The sequence below is a fragment of the Microcebus murinus genome, chromosome 13, assembly GCF_040939455.1.
Source record: "Microcebus murinus isolate Inina chromosome 13, M.murinus_Inina_mat1.0, whole genome shotgun sequence".
Lineage (NCBI taxonomy): Eukaryota > Metazoa > Chordata > Mammalia > Primates > Cheirogaleidae > Microcebus > Microcebus murinus.
Window position 1 is genome coordinate 84,355,204 of NC_134116.1, and position 26,239 is coordinate 84,381,442.

A 26,239-nucleotide genomic window follows, 5' to 3' on the forward strand; every position below is an offset into this window, starting at 1 on the left:
TGATTGAGATTTTTGCCTCAGTCATTTATTTGGGTCACAATGAGTACAGAATTTCAGTTTTACAAGATAAAAAGTTACAGAAATGGGTGCTGGTGATTGTTACACATCACTGAACTGTACACTTAAAAACGGTTAAGATGGCAAACTTTATGGTATGTATATTTTACAACAAATAAATTGAAAAACTTTTTATTAACATGAGAAGCAAAACTTTAGAGTATGCAGATGTAGAAAGTTGTGTAAGTAAACCAGATTCACAATCTTTCAAAGTATACAGACGGATAACATCAAAATTAGTCGTGTACGCGTTTTAATTAGAATTGTGGTAACATTCATAGGAACTGTTAATAAAAACAAAAAACGAAGGAGATAACTTCTGAGACTGGGACTTGTAGTGGAGGACGGGTGATTAGAAATATTTATGTCACCGAATACCAGTATTTGTCTCATACTTTCGTCGTGGGCACTAATGCCAGTGTTAACCCTCAGAATGTATGGGGCAGAGTCCCACCATTTTTATTTTTCTAATAAATTCATTCATATAACAACAAAGACAAAAAAGCAAGAAAACGAAGACAGATGAACCGGGAAGCCGCAGGCCCGAACGAGCACCGCCCACCCCGCGCCCGCCAGCAAGCACTTCGGGACCCTTCCGGTGCTCGCTGCGCAGGCGCGCAGTGGCGGCGGAGGCGGGGCGGGCGCACACCGGACTTCCGGGGCGGGGAGGGTGCGCAGTACTTCCGGCCCCAGCGGCTCGTCGCCCCTGTGTACACTCGGCGCAGCCGCGCCGTGTGATCGACGATCTGATTGGTCCGCGCGGGAGGGCGCGCGGCGCCAAACTCGCTTCCCGTCAACCCCCCGTCTGCCTCGCGGGCGCGCGCACGTTCGCGCGTCCGGATCCCGGCTGCTGCGTCCAGTCGCCATTCGGAAGGCCGCCGCGTCGCAGGGTTCCGCGGACCCGCCCGCGACCCTCAGCCGGGCCTTCCCCACGGTCCTTCGCTTACCTTGACGCCGCCGCGGCCGGGACCGGTGAGGAGCGGGAGGGGCCGGGGAGGGGTGCGGTCGGTGCGGCAGACCACAGGCCGGTGTCCAGCCGCCGACCCGGCCGGGCTTGGTCCCGGGAGGAGGCCGTGGGTTCGAGGACAGAGGGGCCTGCGCCCGGCCGCTGGCGTCCCCCCGCCCGCGGAAGGACCAGCTCCCGGAGGCCGGGCGGGAGGGCGCGGGAGTGCCCCTTTGTGCTGGGCGAGTCGCGGCGGAGGCCCGCTGTCTGTCAGTCGCGGGGAGGCGTGGAACATTCTGTTTAAAGCCCACTGGGAAGTTGGGACAGCACAGCAAGGAAGGCGCTCTTTCTGTTTTATCCTGGATGCAATTTCCCTGGTCTGCGTCCTCTTCTGCCATTATTACTGTTTAAAAATCCGGTAGGCAGCCTACAGAATGGGACAAAACATTTGTAAATCTTAAGACTGATAAAGGGTTAATATTTACAGTATTTAAAGAACTGCAACTCAACAACAAAAAGCAACCCAGTTAAAAAATGGGCAAAGGATTTGAATAGATTTTTCTCTAAAGTTATACAAATGGCCAGTAAGTGCGTAAAAAGATGCTAAGCATCATTAGCCATTAGGAAGCTGCAAATGAAAACCGCAATGAGGTACCACCCGACACCTATTAAGGTGGCTATTAACGAAGAAACTTGGAAATAGTAAGTGTTGGGGATGTGGAGAAATTAGAACTCTGGTGCTTTGCTAGTGGGAATGTAAAGTGGTGCAGTAGTTACGGAAAACAGTTTGATGGGTCCTCACTGCCACTTCTAGGATCAAACATACTTGTTCACAAATGTTTATAGCAGCGTTATTCACAATTCAAATATCTGACAACAGATGAATGGAAGACAAGTTGTGGTACATACATACAATGGAATATTATTCGTCCTTAAAAGGAATGAAATTCTTATACATGCTGCAACATAGAGGAACCTTGAAAACATTATATTAAGTGAAATAAGACACAAAAGGACAAATACTGTATGATTCCACTCAGACACAGAAAGTAGAATAGAGATTACCAGCTGGTGGAAGAGTGGAATGGGTACAGTTTCTGTTTGTGGTGATGAAAAGCTCTAGAACTTGGTAGTGGTAATGGTTGCACAACATTTTGAGTGTACTTACAGTGTCACTAAACTGTGCTTTTAAAAATGGTTAAGTGGACTAGCCTGAGCAAAAATGAGACCCAGTCTCTATAAAAAAATAGGAGAAAAATTAGCCAACTAGGAGAGGCCAAGGCAGGAAGACTGCTTGAGCTTAGGAGTTTGAGGTTACAGTGAGCGATGGTGAGGCCACTGCATTCTAGCCTGGGCAACAGAGTGAGACTCTTTGTCTTAGAAAAAAACAAAATATGGAAATGCAAAACCACAGTAAAGAATTAGTAGTGGTTGTGAGGAGCCCAGGGAAATTATAGGGCAGTGAAATTATTCTGTGCCACACTGTAATGGTGGATACATGGCATACATTGTAAAAATCCGTAAAACTACAACGTGAATAATGACTCCTCATGTAAACTTGGAGTTAATAATAATAAATGAATATTCATAATTTGTAACAGATATCTCACACTAATGCAAGATGTTAATACAGGTTGAGTATACTTTATCTGGAATGCTTGGGACCAAAAGTATCTTGTATTTTGAATTTTTCCCAGATTTTGGAATATGTGCATTATACTTACTGGTTGAGCATTCCTAATCTAAAAAACCGAATTGCTCCAGTGAAAGTCATGTCAGCACTGGAAAAGTTTCAGATCTTGGAGCATTTTGGATTTTGGATTTTTGGATTAGGGATTCTTGATCTGTAATAGGAAAAACTCTTCGAGAGGATGGAAGGAGATATATAGGAATTCTTGTATACTGTCTGTTCAGTTTTTCTTTAAAACTACTTAAAAATAAGTGTATTTTTTTAAAAATCAGTGAAAAACAATGCTAGTGTGTATATAGACTAATAGAACCTATTTAGCTTTAAACATGCTCTATGTATTGAATTTTAATCTAAAAATCTACATCACTGTACATCACATGTATTTTAAAGGACAGTCAATGGTGTTAGACTTCAAGGACAAAAATGGAATGGAAAATAGGTGTAATAAACCATGTGACATAGCATTTGAGTTGGAGCGTACTGGGTGATGGGCTGGCAGAGCACAAGTGGTCAGAACTTAAATTTTTTAGAAAAAACATGCAGTCTGTGAAGCAAAAAAGAGAATGAGGATTTTTTATTGATCTGAACAATTTAGAGTTACTTTTATAGTTAAGGTAGGAGCTCTGAAATTTATGGAAAAAGTGTACTAGAATCTAAAAAGCTGAAAGGTGTCTCAGCTGTCTAGGTTCTGCCTAGAAGCTAAAATCTGGAACTCACTTCTGTAACATCCCTGTAGATCATTCCACTGCTGTGGGAAAGAGAGCACTGTATTACAACAGAGATCCAGAAACAGGAAAATGAGGTCTTTTGTTGCTTCCTCCGGCCTTGTTGTGTTCTTTGACAGGTCACATCTGTCCCTCTGCAACAGTTTTCTCAGTTGTAAAGTGAAGAGGTTTGATTCAAGTCCTCTGAGAATCCTTCTAGTCCTATACTGATTATCAGCTTCTAATTATGGCTTGCTCCTACCTGACAAAGTGTCTTGTTCAAGTTCGTGATGGAGCAGTTTATAAAACTGTGTTGAGCTGAAATCTGTTTTGCTGCTTAGACAGCTTACATGTTATCCATAATCTTCCCCTTGTGAAGTTAAGTGTCCGTATTCATAAATGGCATGTTTTTAAAGGCTGCCTGCCATCCTGCTTGCTTTCTTTTGTATATTCTCTGGTTGGTTAGAGACTCTGATCTTAATGTGGCCTTCTTGCCCAGAGCTGGAATAGTGATCACTTGAATTACTCTGCCCAGTGCAGAGTATGAGATACAGTTCTGTGTAGTCCTGTGTTTATCCAAGTAGTGTGTGGTTTCTAAATGATTCAGTTTCACTTGTTGATTTCAAGTTATTATACAGACTTTTAAAGATCTCACTAAATTCCACTGTATTAGTTTAATCATATTTAGAAAGAACCTGGGCACATAGGTAGAACTTTTTCTGTCATCAGAAGCTGATCATTTGCTTGATCTTTGCCAAATTATTTAATGTCAGGCTTGAGTTTCTTCAAGTATAAATAGAAGTTTTAAAGTAGATCGTCCTTGAGCTCTTCTTATGCCCCCAAATCCTATGACTCTGAGATAGATGGTAGCTCAGGTCTCCTCTGGTTTTTTTATTTTTTTTGAGACAGTCTCGCTTTGTTGCCCAGGCTAGAGTGAGTGCCATGGCGTCAGCCTAGCTCACAGCAACCTCAAACTCTTGGGCTCAAGCAATCCTGGTGCCTCAGCATCCCGAGTAGCTGGGACTACAGGCATGCACCACCATGCCCAGCTTATTTTTTCTATATATATTAGTTAGCCAATTAATTCCTGTCTATTTATAGTAGAGACGGGGTCTTGCTCTTGCTCAGGCTAGTTTCGAACTCCTGACCTTGAGCATTCCGCCCGCTTCAGCCTCCCAGAGTGCTAGGATTACAGGCGTGAGGCACCGCGCCCGGCCCCCTCCTCTGGTTTTAAAGTCCTGTGAATCTAAGGTTGGGGCTTCAGTCTTAGTGAGAGAATGTTAGAATTGACAGATACTCTGAGCACGTACTGTGCCAGGGCTGTGCAAGGGTCACAGGGGTGAATAAATGGATAGTCCCCCTCCTCTGAAAGCACACGGTCTGCTGTGGAGTCAGGCTGTGGTGCCAAAGCGGTTACTGCTAAACCAGAAGTGTGCATACAGCTGGGGGTCCCAGGGAGAGTGGGAGGGAGCCAGGAATTGACCAGTACACACAAGTTTGAACTATGCGGGTCCACCCAAGGAATAATACGCCATTCACAGGACTTGAGACCTGCATATGCGGAGGCTGACATTGTATATTCTGGCTCCACAGGACAGACTGTGGAACTTGAGTATGCCCAGACTTTGGTATACTTGGGTGGTCCTGGAACCAACCCTGCAGGTACCAAAGGACAACTGTACTTAAAAAGATGTCCTGCCTGAAGGATGGAATTTGCCTCATAGCTGAGTGGTGAGACAGGTAGCGTAAAGGAGAGGAAATACCTTGTGCAAAGGCCCAGAAACTTGAAGAATCAGGGAATTAACATGTGGGTCAGTATTTCGAGAACGCAGTCTGGCTGTGGGCCAGACTGTGAAGAGCTTTATATGCCATGTGTGTATTTTGAGGAATTGTGAGCAGGCAAGTTGAATTAGGCGTTTACATTTGGAAGATGACATTGGTAGCAGTGTGAAAAACGGGTTGGAAGGAAGGGAAATCGGCAAGGAGATCATATGTCAGAATTAAAGCAGTGACAAGTTGTAGGGAATAGAGCGGGAGGGGTAGAGAGTGTGCTGAAGCTTATCAGAAGTATATCGTGCTGTTGTCTAGCTTGTGCATGGCCAGTTCATCCCATTCTGCTCTTGTCAGCAAACTTACCCAGGCCATGGTGCTTCGCTTTTACATGCATGCAGGAAGATAAGAGCCCAAGCAGTCATTAAAGTAGATCTCTCCATTCTTCCTTAGTGTCAGGACATCATCATCCTCTTCCTCCCATAGTCCTTTTTTTTTTGCACCTTGTTAATTTGCTACTCTGCTGTGTAATATTGATAATTGACAGAAGTCAGCTGTTGTTACAGTCTGTACCCACACCAGTAGTCTCAGTGCTCATCAGAGAAGTAAAAATGTGGGTCCTGAGACTGTGTAAGCTGGGGTTGGTTATGTACATGGGCATTATTCTATATGGATTATTAAAGCGACGTTAGACACAGCTGGTATCTATTGCAGTCTTTGGTGTCATTTCATTAAAGCAAGCATCCAGGCTTATATTAGAACGCTCTCACTGTTGGAGGGGTGGGATGGTGAGAGAAATACGCAGAATTCTATTATAGGGGCACAAATTATCAGAGGTGTAGTTTTGTTTATCTTCTCTTTGTTCTTTTCAGGTTCAACTTCTCATCTTTGTTGTTCTTCATATACTGTAGACTGTTTTCTGTGGCTTAGTCAAAAAGCCATGTAGACTGCCTGCCCTTTGAAGACCTCTTCTAAGGTGTCTAGTAAGACAACTGGTAAGTCTAGTAGGGAAAGTTGGTCTTTGTTTCTTCCCCACTTTAAAAGCATTAGTCCTGGACTTAAAGTGTTATTCCACTAGCATTTCTTTGCATGTATTTTTTGTTTGCTTGTAATATGTCTCATTTTCTAATGCTTAGGAGAGTATAGTGAGAACATTTTTGAAAAATGCTTTGAGTTCTTAAAGAAAACATCTCTGTAAAAGCATACATGCCTATATATAGTAACACATCAATGTGTGCTAGATGTACATATCTGTGATAGATTTGGGATATAAGAAGTCAATTCTGTAGCGTGCTTTTTAGATGAGATTTTAGTATGAGATTGGCCTGAAGAATTGGTGGTAGGTAGACGACAGTGGGAGGGGTAGGGAATAATACATACCCTGAATGCCTGAGCTCTTAATCTCTGTTCTAATGCCTATATAATATATAACAGTGCCTCTTTAGTGTGAGCTTGGCTATTCATTATTGCCACCTAATGGAGTTATTGTGACACATTTTCCATTTTCCTTTAAAGTCTTCTAGTATTGAATATTGGGCTCTGAGATGGATGGTTAATCCATTATTTCTGCATGTATTCCTCATTATGTAAGTTAAAGATTGGTTTTAGAGATTTTTCTTCAGTACTAAAATACTTATTTTTCTTTTGTTATATTCCGTGTAGTCTTCAAAACAATATTCTAAAAGACAGGATAACTACTGGCTAACACAGGAGTTAATACTTTCTGAAGAAAAGCATTTGTTTCTTCAACTGTTTATTACCTTTTTAAGCTTTAGAGCAAATAAAGGGGGTTGGGGCAAATGATGTAACACTTATACAGGTGACAAGAGACAATATTGTCAGTAATAACATCTTTAAAAACAAGTTGGCAAAATTAGAAATGTTATTAAGTTATTTTAATTAATGTTTTTGTAATTAATAAAGGAAGATCATTTAAGTGTATTTCTGATCTGTGCTGTTCTTTGAGGTGCAGTAAAGAAAATGTCATTACTCAAGTTATTGTTAGCACAGACCACATTGCATGCTCTCAGAAGTGGTTGGTACTTTAGGTAAATGGAGTGTAATTTAATGAGAATTTGTGATCCACTTGGTGAGTAAATTCAATATGTATATTAGTTACAGAATCTGTTTTAGCATTTGTTGGACCTCAGGCTGAGAATAGCATGCCTGAAATGTGAGATGGAAGAAGGGGAAGTTGGTGGGAAATAGAAACGGAAATGTCGAAGAATAGAGGAGAGTCCAGAGTAGAGTCCATGTGTGTGAAATTTATTTTATTTTATTTATTTATTTATTTTGAGGCAGAGTCTCGCTTTGTTGCCCAGGCTAGAGTGAGTGCCGTGGCGTCAGCCTAGCTCACAGCAACCTCAAACTCCTGGGCTCAAGCAATCCTACGGCCTTAGCCTCCCGAGTAGCTGGGACTACAGGCATGCACCACCATGTCCGGCTAATTTTTCTATGTATATTAGTTGGCCAATTAATTTCTTCTCTATTTTTATAGTAGAGACGGGGTCTTGCTCTTGCTCAGGCTGGTTTTGAACTCCTGACCTCGAGCAATCCGCCTGCCTCGAGCAATCCGCCTGCCTCAGCCTCCCAGAGTGCTAGGATTATAGGTGTGAGCCGGTTTAGTAAGTGCTAAAGGGAACATTTCACAGCAGTGAAGAAAAGGGTTGTGTTGTCAGTGTTGTTGAGACAACTGATTAGGGATGAAAAAATAGGCTGGATTCCTACCTCACTCCTACCACATGGATTAAAGTTACAAATATTAAAAAAAGAATGAAATTATCAAAATCAGGAAAAACTGCTAAGTGATTAAAAAAATAATGAAGTAGGGAAGCATGATTTAAAACCCAGAGTCATAAGGGAAAACAGTTTTAAGGTTTTAATTTTTATATAAACCAATTGAATATGGTTTAAAACAAAAAACCCACCCCTCCCCCTGCCAAAAGGAACTACCATAAACAAAGTTGAGACAAATGATAAACTAGGAAAATATTTTTAATAAAAGAGCTGATTTCTTTTATATACAAAGACTGTTTACAAATCATTAATAAAAATGGATAAAGAAAATGAACCCGCACTTTATAGGAAAAGAGGCACAGGGCTAATAAGGGAAAGTGTTCAGTCTTTCTCATTAAGGAAAAGCACATTAAAACAATAGTGAGATAATGTCTTTCACCCAAGTAGTAGCAAGCATTAGGAGTTAGTTATATTCAGTGTTGGTGAGGGAGTTAGGGAATTGTCCCTTGTTACTACAACTTCTTGAGAATTTAGTAAAATGTTTCTGTGTTAAATGCAAATGGCCTTTGAGCCAGGTAATCCACTTCTAGGAATTTTTCCCTGCAGAAATACCCTCACCCGCAAAGATGGGTGTAAGGAAATGTAGTGCATACTCCTTATGTAAAAATATCCCAGATACATTTTTAAATGAAAGCAAGTTGCCAAGTAATATGTTTAATATCCCATTTGTATGAAGTGTGTGTGTGGATTTGTATATGCCTAGAACATTTCTTTAATAACAGATAAGTATAGTGGCTACCACTGGAGACTGATACTATGTGAGTATCTGGTACTGTGTGAATGAGTGTATTTTTTTTTTTTTTTGAGACAGAGTCTCACTTTGTTGCCCAGGCTAGAGTGAGTGCCGTGGCATCAGCCTAGCTCACAGCAACCTCAAACTCCTGGGCTCAAGCAATCCTTCTGCCTCAGCCTCCCAGGTAGCTGGGACTACAGGCATGCGCCACCATGCCCGGCTAATTTTTTCTCTATATATTAGTTGGCCAGTTAATTTCTTTCTATTTATAGTAGAGACGGGGTCTGGCTCTTCCTGAGGCTGATTTCGAACTCCTGACCTTAAGCAATCCGCCTGCCTCGGCCTCCCAGAGTGCTAGGATTATAGGCGTGAGCCACCGCGCCCGGCCTGAATGAGTGTATTTTTAACTATGAGCTTCTATTACTTTTGCCATAAGAAGACTGACTTAAAATTTTAAAAATCATCTTTTCTGGCAACTAAGTTCCAGCTTCAAGGGTGTCCCTGTTTTTTTTTGAGATAGAGTCTCGCTTTGTTGCCCAGGCTAGAGTGAGTGCCGTGGCATCAGCCTAGCTCACAGCAACCTCAAACTCCTAGGCTCAAGCAATCCTGCTGCCTCAGCCTCCCGAGTAGCTGGGACTACAGGCGTGCACCACCATGCCCGGCTAATTTTTTCTATATATATTAGTTGTCCAATTAATTTCTTTCTGTTTATAGTAGAGACAGGGTTTCACTCTTGCTCAGGCTGGTTTTGAACTCCTGGCTTTGAGCAGTCCGCCCGCCTCGGCCTCCCAGAGTGCTAGGATTATAGGCCCACGCGCCTGGCCAAGGGTGTCCCCTCTGAATTGCCCTTTGCTGGGTCTATTCTTTCACATTGTTCAGGATCTGTGCTGGAGTATCCTATTCAGAGAGGGCTTTTCTGATAGCTTCTCTGTGTGGCTCTTCATACTCTTGCCTTCCCAACCCATACAAACACCACATCGCAGGGCACTGCTTTAAACCTAAGTACCTGAAACAGGACACAAAACTATTTATTAAATGAATGAATAAAATAGTTTATATTGGGATGGATAAAACATTATAAGAACATATTGGCATTAAGTCAAGCCAGCATCATGTTAAGAAAAAAGTCATCTTTTCATAGCTAGATTTAGTTTATTAAGCACTTTCTTAGAAGTATTTAGTTTCTTTCTCTGCTTTCTATAGCTGAGATTTAATTTTGATAATTACTCATCTTTGTGTGCTGATGACTTGTGGATTCAGGGTTTAAGAGTCAAAGTATAAAGCACTCACGAGAGAGAATTCTGGAATCGGCCTTGAGCCACTAGTAGTCCTATAACCTGAACCATAGAAGTTGCTTCACTTCTCTGGACCTCAGTTCCTTCATCTGCAAATGAAAATAATACTTGAGTCATAGTGCCAGGAAGATATATATAAAACTCTTAGCAGTGCACCTGGGACTCAGTTAAAAATTAGTTCCATATCGTCGTTCTGTTCATACCTTTTATAAATAAGAGACATTTTCTAATAAGACACCATCCTAGAGTTAAAAGTTGCAGAATAGACTGACAGCATTTTATTAAAATAATGTATTTCTACTTTATTGCAGCAATATTGAAAGTTTTAGAGACTATAAGTGTGTTGTAGTAGAAGGAAGAATGGACGTATTCCAGGAACTTCGTAAACCACCAGCACGACTGGAGTGTGACCACTGTGGTTTCAGAGGCACAGATTATGAAAATGTGCAAATCCACATGGGCACCATCCACCCGGAATTCTGTGATGAAATGGATGCTGGTGGGTTAGGTAAAATGATATTTTACCAGAAAAGTGCAAAGTTATTTCACTGCCATAAATGTTTCTTCACCAGCAAGATGTACTCTAATGTATATTACCACATCACGTCCAAACATTCATCCACAGACAAATGGAATGATAAACCAAAAAATCAGTTGAACAAAGAAACAGATCCTGTGAAAAGCCCTCCTTTTCCTGAACACCAGAAAATGCCCTCTAATTCAGCAGAACTCCTGAAACCCATACCTGCCCTTTCCATAGAAACACAGAAACTTGGCCCAGTTTTGTCTCCAGAGTCACCTAAACCTACTCCTCTTAGTCCCCTGGAGCCTCAGAAACCTGGCCCTGTTGTTTCTCCTGAGCTACAGACACCTTCTCTTCCTTCTCCTGAGCCTTCAAAACCTGCCCCTATTTCTTCTCCTGAACTTCCAAAACCAGTCCCTGTTTCTGACTCGCAGAAGGCTGCTCCTGTTCCTTCTCCAGAACCACAGAAACCTGCCCCTGTATCTCCTGAGCCAGTAAAATCTACTCATACTAATCCCAAATCCCAGAAACACTCTCATTTTCCAGAAATATTGGGGCCACCTTCAGCCTCATCTCCCGAGTCACCAGTTCTGGCTGCTTCTCCTGAACCTTGGGGACCATCCCCAACGGCATCTCCAGAATCTCGAAAGTCAGCCCGGACTACCTCCCCTGAGCCAAGAAAGCCGTCCCCATCAGAGTCTCCCGAACCTTGGAAGCCATTCCCTGCTGTGTCCCCAGAGCCCAGGAGACCAGCCCCAGCAGTGTCACCAGGTTCTTGGAAGCCAGGGCCACCTGGGTCCCCTCGGCCATGGAAGTCCAGTCCTGCAGCATCATCAGGACCTTGGAAGCCAGCTAAACCTGCTCCATCAGTGTCTCCTGGGCCTTGGAAGCCAATTCCTTCTATATCCCCTGGACCTTGGAAACCCACTCCATCTGTGTCCCCTGCATCCTGGAAGTCTTCATCAGTCTCACCTGGCTCCTGGAAATCTCCTCCTGCATCTCCCGAGTCTTGGAAGTCTGGCCCACCAGAACTGCGAAAGGCAGCACCCACATTGTCACCTGAACATTGGAAGGCAGTTCCTCCGGTGTCTCCTGAGCTTCGCAAACCAGGCCCACCACTGTCCCCAGAGGTCCGTAGTCCAGCAGGATCTCCAGAGCTCAGGAAACCCTCGGGGTCACCAGACCTTTGGAAGCTTTCTCCTGATCAGCGGAAAACTTCTCCTGCTTCACTTGATTTTCCTGAGTCCCAGAAAAGTTCCCGTGGTGGTTCTCCAGATCTCTGGAAGTCTTCCTTTTTCATTGAACCTCAGAAACCTACTGTCTTCCCTGAGACCCGAAAACCAGGTCCTTCTGGGCTGTCGGAGTCCCCCAAGGCAGCCTCAGATATCTGGAAGCCTGTTCTTTCTATCGATACTGAACCTAGGAAACCCGCTCTGTTTCCTGAGCCTACCAAAACAGCCCCGCCTGCTTCTCCTGAGCCACGAAAACGTGCTCTTTTTCCAGAGCCCCGGAAGCACGCCCTTTTCCCTGAACTTCCCAAATCTGCCGTATTCTCAGAATCTCAGAAGGCAGTTGAGCTTGGTGATGAACTACAAATAGATGCCGTAGATGATCAAAAGTGTGATATTTTGGTTCAGGAAGAACTAGCTACACCTAAGAAACTCTTAGAAGACACTTTATTTCCTTCCTCAAAGAAGCTTAAGAAAGACAACCAAGAGAACTCAGATGCTGAGCTTAGTAGTAGTGAGTATATAAAAACAGATTTGGATGCAGTAGATATTAAAGGCCAAGAATCGAGCAGTGATCAAGAGCAAGTTGATGTCGAATCCATTGATTTTAGCAAAGAGAACAAAGTGGATGTGACTAGTCCAGAGCAGTTCAAAAATGTACTACAATTTACTGAGGAAAAAGAAGCTTTTATCTCTGAAGAGGAGATTGCAAAATACATGAAGCGTGGGAAAGGAAAGTATTATTGCAAAATTTGTTGCTGTCGTGCTATGAAAAAAGGTGCTGTTTTGCATCACTTGGTTAATAAGCATAATGTTCATAGCCCTTACAAATGCACAATCTGTGGAAAGGCTTTTCTTTTGGAATCTCTCCTTAAAAATCATGTAGCAGCCCATGGGCAAAGTTTACTTAAATGTCCACGTTGTAATTTTGAGTCAAATTTCCCAAGGGGCTTTAAGAAACATTTAACTCATTGTCAAAGCCGGCATAATGAAGAGGCAAATAAAAAGCTAATGGAAGCTCTTGAACCACCACTGGAGGAGCAGCAAATTTGATTTTTAAACACGGTGTGAATATTTGCTATACAAAGTTGTTTGTGGAAACTATTCTTTGAAAGTATAGCTTATTAAGTAGCGTAGTTGGATCAGTAGATGTTGATGTGTATGATGTACTGTGTTTGTTTCAGTTGTGTTACAAAGAATGACCATTTGGTTATTTTTTTCATGGTCTCTTGTTTATGTGGTTATCTTGTAAATCAGTAAATTTCTACTGTATATTCCAGATGGATAAAACTTTTTTTAAGTATATTTGAATAATAATAATATGAAGGGGGGTAGGCATTCCATTTAATAATCAAGAGCAAGTTGTACTAAACACGTCCAGTTGAAATATCCCTGTGTGTGAAACTAATTACAGATAATAGAAATTATTAGTTGGAATATTTAAGAATTAGGCATGAAAAATAAATTTTGAGAAAAATTTTGTTCCCTTCCCATAAATGTATTTTTAAATCATAAGAGTTATTTTCTATTTGATCATGTAAAGTTAGTTCATAAATCTTAAACAGTTTTAGATGTTTATTAGCTGTTACGTCATGGAATGTTGGAGTCTCAGGGTTGCTGATTTTTGCTAATGAGGAAAATTGAGTAAGTCTTTAAAATAGTTTGGTTTGCAGCCTTCTCCTGTGGGAGACTAAGAGAATATGAGTGTGATTTTAGTTAGGTCTTTCTTGTCCTTTGTTGTTTTCCATGGAGTCTTCCATTCTGTATCTTACTTTAAGATCTGGCCAGCCATTCATTTCCCTGCCAGCTCACACTAATAGATGATCCTTAATTGCCAAATGTGTTAAAGCTTGTTTGTCCTCCTGGGCCTTACATGTCACCTGTTGGGGCTTTAGACCAGGGTGATGAGTAGGAACTGAAAGTCTTCCAGATTCACAGTAGAAAATTTTATAGTTATTTCTGTTTGAGAAATATATCAATTTTACGTTTTTCACAGCTCTGTTACTGTAAATATCTTGTACCTGTTTATGGATTATTTTATTCTAAAATATTTTGTCAAATGTGTATCAAATTAAAAACAAAGACTTTCATGTCAACAGCGCCTTCATGTGTTTTCTTCTGTGTAATTTTCATTATATAATATCCAAATTCTATTATTATTTCCTATTTCCACTTATTTTCAACATACTAGTTTTTATAGCTGGAACAGTGTTTTCTCTGAGTTCTGTGGTCAAGAAAGTTAGGGAAACATGGTATACTAGGCACTCCAAGTGGAAAATCTCACCCATGCACAATGGCATATTAAAGGTGGTTTAATTCCAGCCATTGAGATCATGCCTGCCTCTTTTAAAGACTTTTAGTGTCACAAGGATTCTGGTGTATAACCAGAATTGAAATACTGTTCTGGGTTTAATTTAGTTGTTTCCTGGCATTTTTGAACAGGAAGCAGGGTGGTTTTGGCATCCCTATTAAAATCAGTTGGAAACAGTTGATACTACTGGGTAAGGTGTTAGAAGCTTCGGGTCTGATTGGTGAGCACAGGCAGGAAAGCACTGTGAGTAGCTGCTGTCAGTTTACGTGGCACTTTGAGAAGGAGCTTCTCTTTCTAGGCCATGGTGCCATCAAGTAGGACAGGTAAGACCTCTTGGATCGATGGCTATCCTTTTCTCATCTATACCTACCGGAGTTGGTGGTGGAAAAACAAAAGGGCCTGCGTTACCCAGAAGCCCTTCTGAATCCTGCAGTCCGAAGTCAGTCCTGTCACAGATTCTTTTCCTTAGGACTTCACCCTTTTTGGTGCACAGCTGTCAGTTCATCCTAGACCTTTGCTTCAGATGGCAATATTGTGAAACGTTGCTCATAGTAGTCTCTAATGATCATTTGAATTTCTGCAGTATCAGTTGTAATGTCTCTTTTCATCTCTGATTTTATTTATTTATTATTCTCTCATCCTTAGTCTATTTTGTCTTTTCAAAACAACTTTTTGTTTTGTTGATCTTTTGTATTTTTTTGCTTCAGTGTCATTTATTTCTGCTCTGCTCTTTATTCTCTTCTGCAAATTTTGGATTTGTTTTGCTTTTGTTCTAGTTCTTCGAGATACATTGTTATGCTGTTTATTTGAAGTGTTTCTACTTTTTTAATGTAGGCACTTAACTTTCTATTTGTTTGAATGTTTTGAGACTTGTTTTGTGACCTAACATATGGTCTATCTTTGAGAATGATGATCCACAGGCTGAGGAGAAAAATGTGAATTCTGTGGCTGTTGGATGAAACATTCTGTAAATATCTGTTGTGTCCATTTGGTCTATAGTGCGGGTTAAGTCCAATGTTTCCTTGTTGATTTGCTGTCTGGATGATCTGTCCAAGGCTGAAAGTGGAGTGTTGAGATCTGCAACCATTATTGGAGTCTCTCTCTTTGGCTCTGGTAATATTTGCTTTATATATCTGGGTGCTCCAGTGTTGGGTGTATATGTATTTAGAATCATTATATCCTTTTGCTGAATTGATCCCTTTATCATTATATAATGACCTACCTCTTTGTCTCTTTTTACTGGTTTTATCTTGAAATCTATTTTATCTGATAGAAGTATAGCTACTCCTACTCTTTTTTGGTTTCCATTTGCATGGAATATCTTTTTCCGTCCCTTTATTTTCAGTCTGTGTATCTTTATAGGCGAAGTGTGTTTCCTGCAGACAACATATAATGGGTAGCTCGTGTTTTCTTTACCCATTCAGCCACTCTGTCTTTTGATTGGAGAGTTTACTCCACTCACAGTCAGTGTTGTTACTGATAGGTAAGGACATGCTACTGCCATATTGTTATTTAATTTCTGGTTGTTTCATGGTTTGTTCTTTCTTCCTTTCTTTACTTTTTTCCTGTCTTCCTTTGTTAAAAGTGTATTTCTCTGGCTGGGCGTGGTGGCTCACGCCTATAATCCTAGCACTTTGGGATGCCGAGGCGGGCGGATTGCTCAAGGTCAGGAGTTCGAAACCAGCCTGAGCGGGACCCCGTCTCTACCAAAAATAGAAATAAATTAATTGACCAACTAAAATATATATATATGTATGTATATATATATACATACATATATATATACAAAAAAATTAGCCGGGCATGGTGGTGCATGCCTGTAGTCCCAGCTACTCGGGAGGCTGAGGCAGTAGGATCGCTGAGCCCCGGAGATTGAGGTTGCTGTGAGCCAGGCTGACGCCACGGCACTCACTCTAGCCTGGGCAACAGAGTGAGATCTGTCTCAAAAAAAAAAAAAAAAGTGTATTTCTCTGGTAGTGTATTTTAATTTCTTTTTCATTTTTTATGTATCCCATTTTTTTTGATTTGAGGTTATTACCATGAGGCTTGCACAAAACCATTTATAGGCAAGTATTTTAAACATATGACAACTCTACTTACAAACAAGTAACTAAACAGAAATTTAACGGAAATTCTGCCTTTTTTTTTTTTTTATAGACCGTCTCGCTTTGTTGCCCAGGCTAGAGAGTGCCGTGGCGTCAGCCTAGCTCACAGCAACCTCAAACTCCTGGGCTCAAGTGTTCCTTCTGCCTCAGCATCCCGAGTAGCTGGGACTACAGGCATGCGCCACCATGCCTGACTAATTTTTTCTGTATATATTAGTTGGCCAATTAATTTCTTTCAATTTATAGTAGACATGGGGTCTCACTCTTGTTCAGGCTGCTCTCTAACTCCTGACCTTGAGCAATCTGCCCGCCTCGGCCTCCCAGAGTGCTAGGATTACAGGCGTGAGCCACCAAGCCGGGCAAGAAATTCTGCCCTTTAACTCCATTCCTTCCCCCTGCACTTTAACTTTTTGTTGTTTCCATCCTTATCTTTTTATACTGTCTCTCAAAAAGTTATTATAGCTGGGCGCGGTGGCTCACGCCTGTAATCCTAGCACTCTGGGAGGCTGAGGCGGGTGGATTGCTCGAGGTCAGGAGTTCGAAACCACCCTAAGCGAGACCCCATCTCTACTAAAAAATAGAAAGAAATTAATTGACCAACTAAAAATATATATGCAAAAAATTAGCCGGGCATGGTGGCACATGCCTGTAGTCCCAGCTACTCAGGAGGCTGAGGCAGGAGGATCACTTGAACCCAGGAGTTTGAGGTTGCTGTGAGCTAGGCTGACGCCACGGCACTCACTCTAGCCTAGGCAACAAAGTGAGACTCTGTCTCAAAAAAAAAAAAGTTGTTATTTTTGATAGATTTGTCTTTTAGTCTTCCTATTAAAGATATAAGTGGTTTATACACCACAATTATAGCAATAGAATATTCTGTATTTGAGTCCTTAATGTTACCAGTGACTTGTATACCTTCAGAAGATATCTTTTTTTTTTTTCTTTTTAGAGACAAAGTCTCACTCTGTCATCCTGGCTAGAGTGCAGTGACGTCATCATAGCTCACAGCAACCTCAAACTCCTGGGCTGAAGCAATTCTCCTACCTTAGCCTCCCAAGTAGCTAGGACTACAGGCACACAGCACCATACCTGTCTAATCTTTATATTTCTTCTAGAAATGGGTGTCTCACTCTTGCCCAGGCTGGTCTTGAACTCCTGAGCTCAAGCAATCCTCCCACCTACTCCTCAGAGTGCTAGGATTACAGGCGTGAGCCACCATACCTGGCCCTGCCCAAGATTTGTTATTGTTACTTAATGTCCTTTTCTTGCAGATTGCAGAACTACTTTTAGCATTTCTTATAGAACAGGGTGATGAAATCCCTCAGCTTTTGTGTTTCTGGGCAAGTATTTTGCCATATTCAAAGGATATTTTTGCAGAATATAATATTCTAGGTTCAAGGTTCTTTTCCTTCAGCACTTTGAATATGCCATGCCACTCCTGGCCTGTATGGTTTCCACTGAGAAGTCTGCTGCCAGATTGGAGCTCCTTTATATGTTTTTTTCTCTCTTTTCATGCTTCCCTTAGGATGTTTTCCTTATCCATGACCTTTGGGAATTGATTATTAAATGCCTTGAGATAGGCTTGTTTGAGTTAAATCTGCTTGGTGTTCTATGACCTTTTTGTACCTGAATATCGATATCTTTTTCTAGGTTTGGAAAGTTCCCTTTTATTATTTCTTTGAATAACCCAATCTCTACCTCCCTTTCTATCCCAGTCTCTACCTCCTCTTTAAGGCCGGTAACTCCTAGATTTGCTCTTTTGAGGCTATTTTATAGATCTTGTAGTTATGTGTCATTCTTTTTCTTTTTTCTCTTTGTATTTTCAAATAGCTTATCTTCAAGCTCACTAAGTCTCTCCTCTGGTCAATTCTGTTATTGAGAGACTCTGATGCTTTTCATAGTTTGTCAATTGAATTCTTAAGTCTAGAATTTCTTCTCTTTTTTTTTAAATTCAGCTCTTTGTTAATTTCTCTGACAGGCTTCTGAGTTCTTCTCTATGTTGTTGTGAAGTTCACTGAGCTTTTTCTGGACAGCTATTTTTGAATTCTTTATCTGAAAGATCTCCTATCTCCATCACTCCAGGATTAGTCACTGGTACCTTATTTAGTACATTTAGTGGAATCATGTTTTCCTGGATGTTCTTGATGCTTGTGGATGTTCATCAATGTCTAGGGATTGAAGAGTTAGGTATTTATCTTAATCTTTACAGTCTGGGCTTGTTGGAACCCGTTCTTGAGATAGCTTTCCAGATACTCAAGTGGAATTGAGTTTTGTGGTCTAAGTCTCTGGGCGCCGCAGCGGTATCAGCACTGGGTGGTGCCCCAAGCCGAGTAGTGCTGAGACTCCGGCAGACTCCTGATGGTGCTGCCTTGGTGAGCTTGGGTAAGATACAGGAGAATCCCCTGGGTTACCAGGCAAAGTCTCTGCCTCTCTTCCCTCACTCTCTGTGCTGGGCTGCTGGAGTTGGGGAGGAGTGATGTGCCACTCCCTCGTGGCCACCAGTGCCAGGTCACACCTGAACCCAGCCCAGTCTCACCCAGAGCCTGTGGTGGCTGCTGCCTGGCTGCCTCTGAAGTTTATTCAAAGCCCAAAGGCTCTTTAGCCAGCAGGTGGGGAATCCTGCCAGGGGACAGCGTGTTTCCTTATGCCTGGGGTGGGTCCAGAAATGTCCTCCAGAAACTAAAGCCTGGACCCAGGGGCTTCAGGAGTCTGCTTGGTACTCATGTGGCTGAGCTGGTACCTAAATTGTAAAACAAAGTCCTGAACTCTTCCCTTTCCTTTCCCCACATTGAAGAAGACTCTCCCTGAGCTGCACTGCCTGAAGTTGGGGGCAGGGGGACACAGGCACTGGCTTGGCTGCTATGGTTGGTGTCTCACTGGGTCATGTGTACCCCAAATTTAAGCTTTAGTAACTTCAGAAAAATAGGTGCTACAAATTTACCCCCAAGATTACTTGAAGTTTTAATTGTGTATGTTTATACTTACTTTAGTTTTGTGGATGTTGAATAATGAATTATTAGTTTTAATTATTTGAGTTAGCCCCTCTGATTCAAAACAGTAAAGGCTTACTGTAAAACAAAAAATGTACTATTCAGCATTCATGAAAATAAGTATAAAAAGACTTTAGGTTTTATATATGGGCTGGTGTGAGGCAAAACTGTTCTGTAGACAACATGGATTTGAGGGTATGTGTGACCCTGAGAGTACAAATGTCTGGGTACAAGCAGAAATTCCAGGTAGTTCAGACTTCTAAGGTGCTAGTCAAGGGCTCCACCCGGTAACAGGGGTCTGAGTAATATCTGGATTCTGAATGAAACAAACACAATTTCACAGAAGCAAATATGATAAAGGGTGGAGTTGGAAAATGGGATGGCAGGGGAGGGCAGAGGGGCTCCGGAGGTGGAGGGATCTGGTGGGTGGGGGAGGGGCAGTGGCCACACCCTCCTGTCGTCCCCTCCCCACCCTCAGAAACCCTCTGTGACTCTCCTGTGCTCTGTGATTCAGGCCTGGGACTATAGCCAGGTGCAGGCACCCTCAGAGCTCAGTTGCTTCAGGCAGCCATGCCATTCACACAATGGAGAACATTCTCTGTTTCCCAAGCTGCCACATAGAGCCATGGCTGAGCTTTGGCTCAACTGTTTTGGATACGGACCCCCAATTTGTCTTTCTGGGTGGATTGGGGTTACTGTTTCTATACCTGTTCTACCTGGTAATGAAATCATTTTTTTCAACCACCTTGGAAAATGAAGACATCACAAAGGTAAGAAACATCCAAAAGAGATTTTTTTTTTGCATTCCTGTTCCCACGTTTCTGAATGAGCCTGGGTGGCTTAGAAAGTGCTGGAACAAAGGAAGAAGCTGTGCAGGGTTTGGGGTTCAGGAGGACCAAGGTTTGCACCTCAGGCTCACAAGCTGCCGATGTGGGTGTGGTGGAGGGTTCCAGGATAAAACCCCGAACAGTAATGTCATGGTCCTCAGCATATTTAGAAAGTGTGGGTTCTCTGAAGGAGATCAGTCTCTCCAGACACTTGATCTCGAGCCACATTTCCAGGTCAGGTGTCACCACACCAAGCCCCTTCCTTCATGTTGGGCCGAGCAGGAGAGCAGTGTTGAGGGCCTGCGACCTCTGTCCTCAGGATACAGGGACCATCTGATTCTGTGTCCTCCTTGAGCACAGGACTTCTGCGTACATCAAGTGGGAATTTTACAAAAAAAAAATCCTTTGAATTTTTCAAAGAAGGAAAAATTGGAAATATTTTATCACTTGTAAAAATTGATAAGAAACACATTTCTGTTAATTAAAATAGATAATCATTATTCATGGATAATAAAAGTCTGAGCTTCCTAGAGAAGAGGAATGAGAGATGTGAGTCCCAGCCTTTTACTCTTTTCTTTCTGTTTTCAACATAAGGACAGAGCCAAGAGGAGAAGGAATGGTGGGACGTTGAAAGGTAAGGTTCTCTCTGTGTGACCTGAGCTCTCCAAGGGGGAGACTTTCTGTTCCTTCTGTGAGGTCCCAGGTCCGTGATCTCTGAGGATGTCACTTGCTGGAAAGTAGAGCCCTCAGAGGAGGGCTCACAGGAAGGCAACAGGACCTGAGGCCCTTCTCAGAGTCCCCGCTCTGCCCATCTGTGGGCAGGAAGCAGTGATGGGCCTAGACAAAGGTATTCCCCAAAAGGTGGCCATGTGAGGTGTCAAGGAAGACTAGCAGTTGATTTGGAGTCAGGACTTCTGTCTCCTGACTTTGTATATGCACTTTGACTTCCTGGGTGCGTGGGTTCCTCTTTGAGGTAACCACTGATGTATGTGCTTTGTGTGGTTTTCAGCATCGTGTTGGATAATGTATGGGAAAGTACTTTATAAATTAGGCCACATACACATGTGAACCTTGTTAATATTGTTAACCACTTGACCTTGTCTGCTGATTTTGGGGCTATCAGAGTTTAATATCCCAAGGGTCCCACAGCCAAATAAAACACAGAAATTTGGTATCATTGGTGGGTGGGAACCACCATCTGAATACCTCCCAGGAGGTTTGCTCCATTGGCTCCAGCCAGCAAGAGCTGTTGGAAGACCATATTAAAAGTTATTATATGAGGATGATATGGGGTCTTCCCCCCAAGGTCCTTGAATCCATGGAAATCTTTAACTCAAAGAAGGACTCATCCGAATCTTTACCTAACTTTGCCTCTTCAACCTACCTTATTTCTGGGGTGGATTCCAAAGATGGAGTTTCCAGGCCCTTTAGAAGAAGCTCTAAAGCTTTTCATGAAGAACAGGTGAGAACAACAAATTCAGTTCCCATCCTGGATCATAAAGGGACTCCTTGATGATTATTATGCTTCTGCCTTCCTTACATATGATTTAATCTCCTGGTTTCCCAGGTCAGAGAACTCACCAGTGCAAAGCAGAGGAGGAAAGGAAGCTGTTTTCTATTCTGATAAGGTGATTAATCTTTCCCCTTTCCTGGTCCCTTTTTAAAGTGTGGTCAGTGCATTTCAGGGATTCAGTGCACGCTGCCATAGTCATGGGAGGGGCTAGCTATGGGAATGGGTTTGCGAATGAAGTCCTTGGGGAGAGGCCAGAGAGTATATTGTGAAGTCATGGGTAAGGGGTGAGGGGGTAGCAGGCTTCAGCTGGCCCCACTCCAGCTAGGCTAGCAAGCACCCCTTTCCTTGTTCTGGTTCTGGCTGCAGCTTTGTACCTCCTGTCTTCTACAGCCCCTGGGTTGACAATCATGATACCATGAGCTTTCGTCAGCTGTTATGTCCAGACCCACTCTGTGATGTGTGCAACAGCACAACTGCTGAGATCATGAAAGTGCTGCTCCGACAGTCCCTGGAAGATGCTGCTCCCTCTGTGTCACTTTTAGGTTATCCAGTTTCTGTGACAGAGTCATCACATACTTTCTCCTCCACCCTGTCAGTAAGCCCCCCAGGAGAATTAATACCAGCCCCTCTGCCTGAGCCTTCTCCACCTCCCGCCTCCTTTCTCTCACCTGACCTGATGACCCCCTTACCTGACTTACCTTCACCTTCACCACCGGATGACCCTCTGCCACCAGAGCCCATTTCTCCCTCAAATTCCAAACCCCTAGTGGACCCTTCTCCACCCCAGCCACTTGCCTTTCCCCCTCTCCCCCCACATCACACTCAGGGAGCAGACCCTGTTCTCCAACCAGAGGCCACTTTGTCTGTAAAGACCATCTTTGCATTTGACCCCATCCTCTCCCAAGACATCAGCCCCTTACAAAATTCATCCCTGGCAATAGATCCCACTGATACCCATGCTTGTCATCATGCACCGCCAACCCCATCTGCTTCACCACTGCCAGATGGCACCTTAACTGTGACTCAATCCAAATCAACTTCCAGCGTGTCAAAGCCTGTTCTGGAAGTGTCATCTCCAGCTAGCACTGATGAACTGTCCACTTACGTCCCAACAATCAGAGGCATTGACCCTTCAAGTTTTGCAATTTTAGAATTCTCCTGGTGGCAGCCTCATGCCCAGGACTTGTTCCCCTCCAACTTGGCACCATGTGACTTCAAGCAAGAGCTTTCTGCCCTCCATTCTTCTGAGGCTTCTTTTGTGGGAGACTCTGCAGCCATCCTTATTGAACCTGGGAAACTCTCTTTTTTCAACCCTGATATTCTGGCACTGTTGGAGAGACAAGTTAAAAAGAGGAGTGATTTCCTGATGTGGAAGGAAAAGGGAAAGAAAATGGGATCTTTTCCGAAGCAACTTAAGTCAGACTACCGACTAAATTCTTCAGCCCAACTGTTAGTGTCAACTGCTGATAAACATGGCTCAGCAGTTTCTCTTCCTTTGTGGACCAGCACAGATAAACCAGAAGAGTTGCATGCGCATCCACAGCATATATATTCTAAGACCTTTGAGGACAATTTAAAGCAAAAATATATACAGCTCTTCTGTGGTCTCCCATCTCTGCACAGTGAGTCCCTGCAGTCTACTGTCCTCATCCTGGGTGGTTCTTCCTCAACCTTTGTGCTCTTCAATGGAATCTCAAATGCCTCCGTAGCCCAAGAATCCCCAGTACTTCCTCTTCCCCAACCTCTGTCCTTGCCTGAGGCCCAATCTCAACTTTTGCCTCAAATCCTGCCTCCATCTCAGCCCCTAGCCCTCACTCAAGTCCAATCCCAGGCCCAACTTCAATCCCCATTCCCAATCCTATCATCTGATTCTCTATCCCAGATTAGGATCTGTGGAGTATGTTTTCATAAACCCCAGAAGGAGGCACAGAGTCTTATGCCATCTGAAATTCATCACCTAGAATGGAATGTGTTGCAGAAAGAACAGGAAATTATGTGGGGTTTACCCTCTGTGGTCAAGAAATCTCAGAAAGACTTTTGTCCTCCATCTCCCAACCTTACACTGGTCAGCCACTCCTTCAAGGCTCATGTTCCAATCTCTATCCTTCCTGGAGATTTTCCTCTCAGCAGTGAGCTTCGGAAGAAACTAGAGCACCACCTTCGAAAGAGGCTCATCCAACACCGGTGGGGCCTGCCCCGCAGGATCTATGAGTCTTTGTCACTGCTGAATCCTCAGAGAAAAATTCCTGAGACATCTGAGTCAAAGTGCCATTATGGACTCTCATGGATCTCTTTCTTTAAAAGTCAAGGCAGTAAAGATCTAGAGAATTCTGGATTGAGTCAATCTGGAAGCCTCCATGAGAGATGCTCAGAAATGCTTTCACTAAAGAAGAATGTGAGGAAGGATCAGGGACATAGCCTAGAGAATGGCCCGAAAGATCATCTGTTGAATAACCCAGAGAGGTCTTCAGATAAGGGTCTAGGGTCTCACTCTGTGAAAGACGTAGAACATCACATGGTGAGTCTTCCAGGGAATAATTCAAGGGCCTCAAGTATGAGCCTGGGTCCAGAACAACTTGAAAATGCCCTGACAGCACACTTGAGCAAGAAATTTGAGAAAATCAGTGAGAGTCAGATTTCTAGGACTATGCATAATTCATGTCATTCTATCAAGCAAACAGTGCCTCTTCCTAAGAAATCCCACAGCCAAATAAAACACAGAAATTTGGTATCATTGGTGGGTGGGAACCACAACCTGAATACCTCCCAGGAGGTTTTCTCTGTTGGCTCCAGCCAGCAAGAGCTGTTGGAAGACCATATTAAAAGTTATTATATGAGGATGATATGGGGTCTTCCCCCCAAGGTCCTTGAATCCATGGAAATCTTTAACTCAAAGAAGGACTCATCCGAATCTTTACCTAACTTTGCCTCTTCAACCTACCTTATTTCTGGGGTGGATTCTAAAGATGGAGTTTCCAGGCCCCTTAGAAGAAGCTCTAAAGCTTTTCATGAAGAACAGGTGAGAACAACAAATTCAGTTCCCATCCTGGATCATGTCTTCCCTGTCCCCTCACCTGTGGGCAAAGGAGGACAGGGAACCTTAAGACAATCACCATCTGATACCAACCATGAGCTTACAGAGAACCTCCAGACAATTGAGGATGGCAAACAGACTTTTCTGGCCCCCCCTCATAGCAGCATAAACAAAGCAAGTCAGAAGCCCTCTATACTAACCAACAGATACAGGCCAAAGCTGCCCACAAGGCAAGCTGGGGCTGGACATAAGCCAGTGGATGTGAAAATGAGTTCCAATGATGGAGCAGCAAGGCTTCAGGGCAAAAGGATAAAGAATTTGGAACATTTTCCCAAACTCAACAGGTCCAGGGAGATATTCAAGGCACAGGAGCTTTATGCTCTTCAATAACAATCCAGTAATGACTTGACAACTCGTCAGTTGGAAAGCTCCCCAGTGATAAACATGTTCCATTTCATTTATTTCTGCTTTGACTTTTGTTATTTGTTTTCTTCTGCTAGCTTTTTGGGTTGGTTTGCTCCTCCTCTTCTAGTTCCTTGAGATATAATATTAAGTTGTTCATTTGTGGTCTTTCAGACTTTTGGATGTGGGCACTTAAGACCATGAATTTTCCCCTTAGGGATGCTTTTGCTGAATCCTGTAGATTTTTTTTTCTTTTTAAAATATTTTTATTTTATAAAATTTTTTACATTTTCTTTTTTATTTCTCTGGAAATGAGATGTAAATTCCTGTAGATTTTGATAGTTTGTGTCCCCTTTGTCATTCATGTGATGGCATCTTTTTATTTCCATCTTAATTTCATGGATCAGTGATTATTGACGATCATTCAGCAGCAGGTTGTTTCCATGACTTTGTGTAGAATTGAGTGTTTCTCTTGAAGTTGATTTCTAGTTTTAGTCCACTATGGTCCTGAGAAGATACATAGTATGATTTTAATTTTAAAAAATTTGTGGCCGGGAGCGGTGGCTCACGCCTATAATCCTAGCACTCTGGGAGGCTGAGGCGGGCAGATTGCTCGAGGTCAGGAGTTCGAAACCAGCCTGAGCAAGAGTGAGACCCCGTCTCTACTATAAATAGAAAGAAATTAATTGGCCAACTAATATAGAAAAAATTAGCTGGGCATGGTGGCACATGCCTGTAGTCCCAGCTACTTGGGAGGCTGAGGCAGGAGGATTGCTTGAGCCCAGGCGTTTGAGGTTGCTGTGAGCTACGCTGATGCCACGGCACTCACTCTAGCCTGGGCAACAAAGTGAGACTCTGTCTCAAAAAAAAAATTTGTTTTGTCTTGTTTTGTGGCCTAAGATATGATCAATCTTGGAGAATGTCCTATGTGCTGATGGGAAGAATGTATATTCAGTAGTTTGGGGGTAGAATGTACTGTAAATGTCTGTTAGGTCAATTTGTTTTGTTTTGTCTTGTTGAATTGTTCCCTTTACCATTATATAGTGACTATCTTTGTCTTTCTTTACCACTGTTGATTTTAAGTGAATTTTGTCCGATGTGTGAATGGCTATACTTATTCTCCTTTGGTTCCCATTGTGTGGAATTTATTTTTCCATCCTTTCACGTTGGTCTGAGTCCTTATGGTGTAGATGTATTGTGTTTTTGCATAAATTCAGCCAGCCTATTTATTTTTAGTGATGCATTTAAACGATTCATGTTGAGAGATAGAATTGATATGTGGGATGATGTTCTGTTCATCATGTTAGGTAATACCTTATT

At 42.6% G+C, this 26,239-nt stretch overlaps 1 protein-coding gene across 2 annotated transcripts; it reads left to right on the forward strand.

Moving 5' to 3' along the window:
• The first annotated feature begins 866 nt into the window (after positions 1-866).
• CHAMP1 (chromosome alignment maintaining phosphoprotein 1) lies at positions 867-24,978 on the forward strand. Of its 2 annotated transcripts, XM_076009624.1 has the most exons (5): positions 867-1,029; positions 6,037-6,159; positions 20,565-20,604; positions 21,538-21,598; positions 21,874-24,978. In XM_076009624.1, the coding sequence occupies exon 5, from the start codon at positions 21,899-21,901 to the stop codon at positions 24,905-24,907; it is 3,009 nt and encodes a 1,002-aa protein (XP_075865739.1). In that variant the 5' UTR covers positions 867-1,029; positions 6,037-6,159; positions 20,565-20,604; positions 21,538-21,598; positions 21,874-21,898; the 3' UTR covers positions 24,908-24,978. The 2 variants fall into 2 exon arrangements, with proteins under 2 accessions (XP_075865739.1, XP_012620981.1); XM_012765527.3 differs by lacking the exons at positions 20,565-20,604; positions 21,538-21,598; positions 21,874-24,978 and adding an exon at positions 10,300-13,832.
• The last annotated feature ends 1,261 nt before the right edge of the window (positions 24,979-26,239 follow it).